This window comes from Mizuhopecten yessoensis, unplaced genomic scaffold (assembly GCF_002113885.1).
Source record: "Mizuhopecten yessoensis strain PY_sf001 unplaced genomic scaffold, ASM211388v2 hete_36158414, whole genome shotgun sequence".
Classification (NCBI taxonomy): Eukaryota; Metazoa; Mollusca; class Bivalvia; order Pectinida; family Pectinidae; genus Mizuhopecten; species Mizuhopecten yessoensis.
In genome coordinates, this window is record NW_018485077.1 from 1 (window position 1) to 4173 (window position 4173).

Genomic DNA, 4173 nt, shown 5'->3' on the forward strand with positions numbered 1-4173 from the left:
ATCGTCTCGTGATAGTAAGGGAGATACTATACAATATCATCCTTATAACCTTTTCTCTCAAGTTAATTAGCAATATCAATGTTTCTTTTTTACTTACACACCATAAAATAGTTACCAACATAATATGATACATGTACTAACGTATACATCCTGTATAGTCTGTAATTATTTTTTACAGAATTTTAAATCTATTAACAAGATATTTCAAAAAGTGCATATATATATAATTTCCCCTTTCAAATGCAAAACTATTCTATGTGAAAAGAGTTGCATGAATTTGTATTCCTCTGTGAAGGAAAGTCTATTTAACCTGTAATTATCTCCCTTTGCAGAATTATTTTTTCCACATTTTTAGCAAAGGTAAGAGTGTGTGGTATCAAGATATATTGGAAGGAAAATTCACCAGGCAAAGTCAGCAATTAAAAAATGGATAAACACATGTACATCCATTAATAAAATAGAAATTATTGCCACAGAAATCACAGGAAAGTTATTCCAATGAACACGTCTGGACCGACTCCATGACTAGTGAAAAAAGCAGTTAGATCAGTTCAAATGATTACTCATTGCCAAGCAGGTACATGTACAAGAATAATAATCATAACATCATTGTAAAATAGTAATACTTTCTGTACAAACTAGAACAATATTTGAATCGATAGAAAAAACTTAAAGACATTTAAACAGTGCAGTATATTAGAAGATTACAGCTACCTGTGTAATATATACACAAAAAATGTAAAATACACATATTTTCTCACATTTAACAGAAACGATTTAAACCTTCAATGAGGCTAAATATTAATTACTTTATAACTTTTATGTACAGGTGATTTCATATCAAACTCACATCATTTTATGTAGATAAAAAGGGAAATACTAAACCAAGTTCAGACATTAATGTAAAAACAATATTTTTGGGGAAAGGCTTTTATTGAAACAATTTAATATTAAATTTTCCTGTCATGCTTTAAAAAGTTCATTTTTTCTCTTAATCAAATTTTGTCATTTCAAAAAATAAACAAATTTAATGTTGTTTGTGATATCAATACAGCTGAGTTAACAGACACAGAACGTGACAATTTATAATCCAAAACCAGAAAAACTGAATTAAGTGTAAGATGAACTAAGAAGAATACATAGTGAAAAAAGTTATAACTAGGTTTAATTTTAACTAAACATTTTTCAACAGGGTTATAACCAACAATGAATGGCACCGAGGGAGCCACGATAAAGTCATACTATAAAGCGAATGTTCTGTAACAGTGACCCTTGACCTTTGCATCTTCTTCTGATAATAAATTGTGGTCCAGAGAAAGGAAAGATTCTGTATGGACGGATGGGTGGACAAACACCTCAGCTTAGTGGATCATCAGACACAAGAAAAATGGCATACCATAATACAGTCCGTCGAAAAATAAATCATTTAATTAAAAAATCTTTATTTGAAGGGAATATAAGAGCATAATACTAAGAACAAATTTTAAGAGTCTGAACTTGGATTTTTTTATGCAGGAAATCAAGCATGGTACATAGTTAATACAAAAACAGGAAAAAAATAACCCCAATTTTTTCTAATAATTTATGAAATTTCTAGATTATGACATCATATGTATTAACACTATGGTAAAATCTTATTTACAAATATTGCAACATATCTATTTCTAAACATTTCTTTTGAAGATACACTGATCACAAGCTGAACATTTTCAGTTTTGTAAAATAGGGACGTCTGATTTCTTTCATAGGACTTCACACATTTTATCTAAATAACTTGACATACAATCTTGATATAAATTCACATAATCACAGATTTGTTTTATTTTATCAAAGCTTTTCAATGACTCGGATGGTTTCGTCAGAGCTTTTCACTAAACATTACATGTTTATCATGTTCATGCTCCGACACGTTATTTACATGGGATCCTTCTGAAGCGCTGTTCCCGTTTTGTGGCGAGTTCAAGCTATTTATACGTTTAATTTTAGTTAACTGGACAGGATTATCTCTTGCCTCACTTTGTTCGACCCGTTGTCGCATATTTAAGCCGCTGGTGATGAGCTCGCCAAAACCTTGTTGGTGGGCGAAGGCGTAGCCTGAGCGTAACGATCTTGTGCTGCGGCGCAGTGTCGACTGACGACGCATTGTGATGTCACCTGAGCGAGCCTTGGATTTGGACATGCGCTGTTTGAGTCGGGCTCGGTCACTAAGCGTGGGATGCATGTCGAGATAGTAGAAGCGGTATGCGATGACCGGGATAAGGAGGATCGTGATGGTGAGGAGTAGACAAAGCCAGAAATTGGCTGTGGAGTAGACCTGGTAGGCCACCCCCATATACGTGTAGTTGAACACGCTGGAGTACATGGTCAGAATGAAGCAGAAGTACAGGATCATGCTTCCCCATATCACAAAGTGGTTGAAGCCAGTCCAGTACGACGTATCCAGCGCACACTGTAATGTAATACCCATCATTAACACATATCTATCATACATACTATAAGGATTAGAGTTTTCTAATGTTCACGATTTTCACAGTAACAATTTTTTTATAAACAACTTAAGCCTTGACATAAATACATTATATTGGAAAATGTTTTGTCCTTTGATGGTAAAATCCTTTTTTCACCCAATATTGAATTCGCCCTTCTCATTTTGATTTCTGTGTATATTGCTATGCTGTGTCCTAATGTTCGTTTTAATGATAACTTCACCCTCATTATGGAGGACGAAAAAGGCAAATATTTAAAACTGCAGCAAAAATTTCTTAGTATAAAGTAATATTCCATAGTTACAGCAGAACAGTGAACTATGGCCACTGGACATGACATCCATGAAAACCAGATCCAACACAATTTACTATTTAACAATGTCTGCGAAAAAAAGAAACAGCGAAAAGAAAGACCTATCTTTAAATAAATTGAGCACTGTTGATGCTCTAATCGGTTAACCCTTTCACCCCTATGTTACTTTAGTAGACTCTACCTTACATTAATATGGATGAGTCCATTATGGTCTACAGTGGTGAAAGGATTAACTACTATATCTAAACAAGCGATACTTAATCAGAATTATTATGTCATTCCGATAAAATCACCTTTTTACAGCATACAAACTTACCCGTAGGTTGACAGCGACCACCAGTATGGACGCGACTACAACCCCAAATGACTGATGGTCGACGAGGTCCGTGCCCCAGGGGTTGGTCGCCCAGTAGAACGTCCCGTAGGGGATGAAAAATAATATAAGGGATGTGATGAACCCTTCCATCACGCCTAACAGGAAAATCTTCTTATTGAACAGCATGTCTCTAAGGCCTGGCGTGTACAACTTGGGGTAGCGCAGCGAGTAAGTCTCATTCACGTCCTGTAATTGATAAATTTGTCATCACCTTGTCGTCATCTGACAATCTAACTTATGTTACTGAGAAAATCAGGAAAATGTACTTTTCGGACAATAAAACATCTTGGTCATAGGACATTCTACCTGTAAGGAATTACAGCTTACTGGTGTCATTTTTTATCACAACCTTTGCATCCTTGTGTTATTTGTACAGGGACATATTTACAAAATTAGAACAGATTGTTTTTTTAGTTGTTTTTATTTTGGGCTGAAATCAGGTTGAAAGAGAAGGTTTAATCAGTGGTTTTTGAGTCAAAACTATGCTAACCATTGTTCTACATAATTTATAATGCGAACTATACAAAATGTCTAACCAGTCATTTAGGAGAAAAATATAGGTCACAGTGACCTACTTTTAATATACTGGTGCAGTACTCCTCAAAATTTTTCAATATGATGTTCGATGACTGCTAGACATCTAGTATTGGAGTAATGAAGCTAAAAGCCAAGTTTAATCAAAATGTCATTCATAAGAAATGATGGATTAACAGTAAAAGGCACACACTTATTGTCCCATCAAGGATGTTGTGGGGGTACACAGACTGATTTTTGGAAAACATGATATTATCTGGAATGTGATATTAGGTGGAATCTACTGCACTACGTAAAACAAACAAATGTACTTACCTGGTCAAACGCCGCCATGAAGAGACACGGCATTGAGGTATAGAACAGGTTGTAGAAGGAAATGAAGTAGGGATCAAACAAAGTCTGAAAAATAAACATAATTAGAGTTAAACCTAAGTCTGAAAAATAAACATAATTAGAGATAAACC

General features: G+C 34.6%; 1 protein-coding gene across 1 annotated transcript; it reads right to left on the bottom strand.

Moving 5' to 3' along the window:
* Nucleotides 1–6: 6 nt before the first annotated feature.
* LOC110444661 (phospholipid-transporting ATPase ID-like) lies at nucleotides 7–4130 on the bottom strand. The gene is made up of 3 exons (XM_021489022.1): nucleotides 4025–4130; nucleotides 3116–3361; nucleotides 7–2449 (listed from the first exon to the last, which is right to left on the bottom strand). Exons 1-3 carry the CDS (start codon nucleotides 4121–4123, stop codon nucleotides 1859–1861), a joined length of 936 nt encoding a protein of 311 aa, XP_021344697.1. The 5' UTR covers nucleotides 4124–4130; the 3' UTR covers nucleotides 7–1858.
* Between the last annotated feature and the right edge of the window lie 43 nt (nucleotides 4131–4173).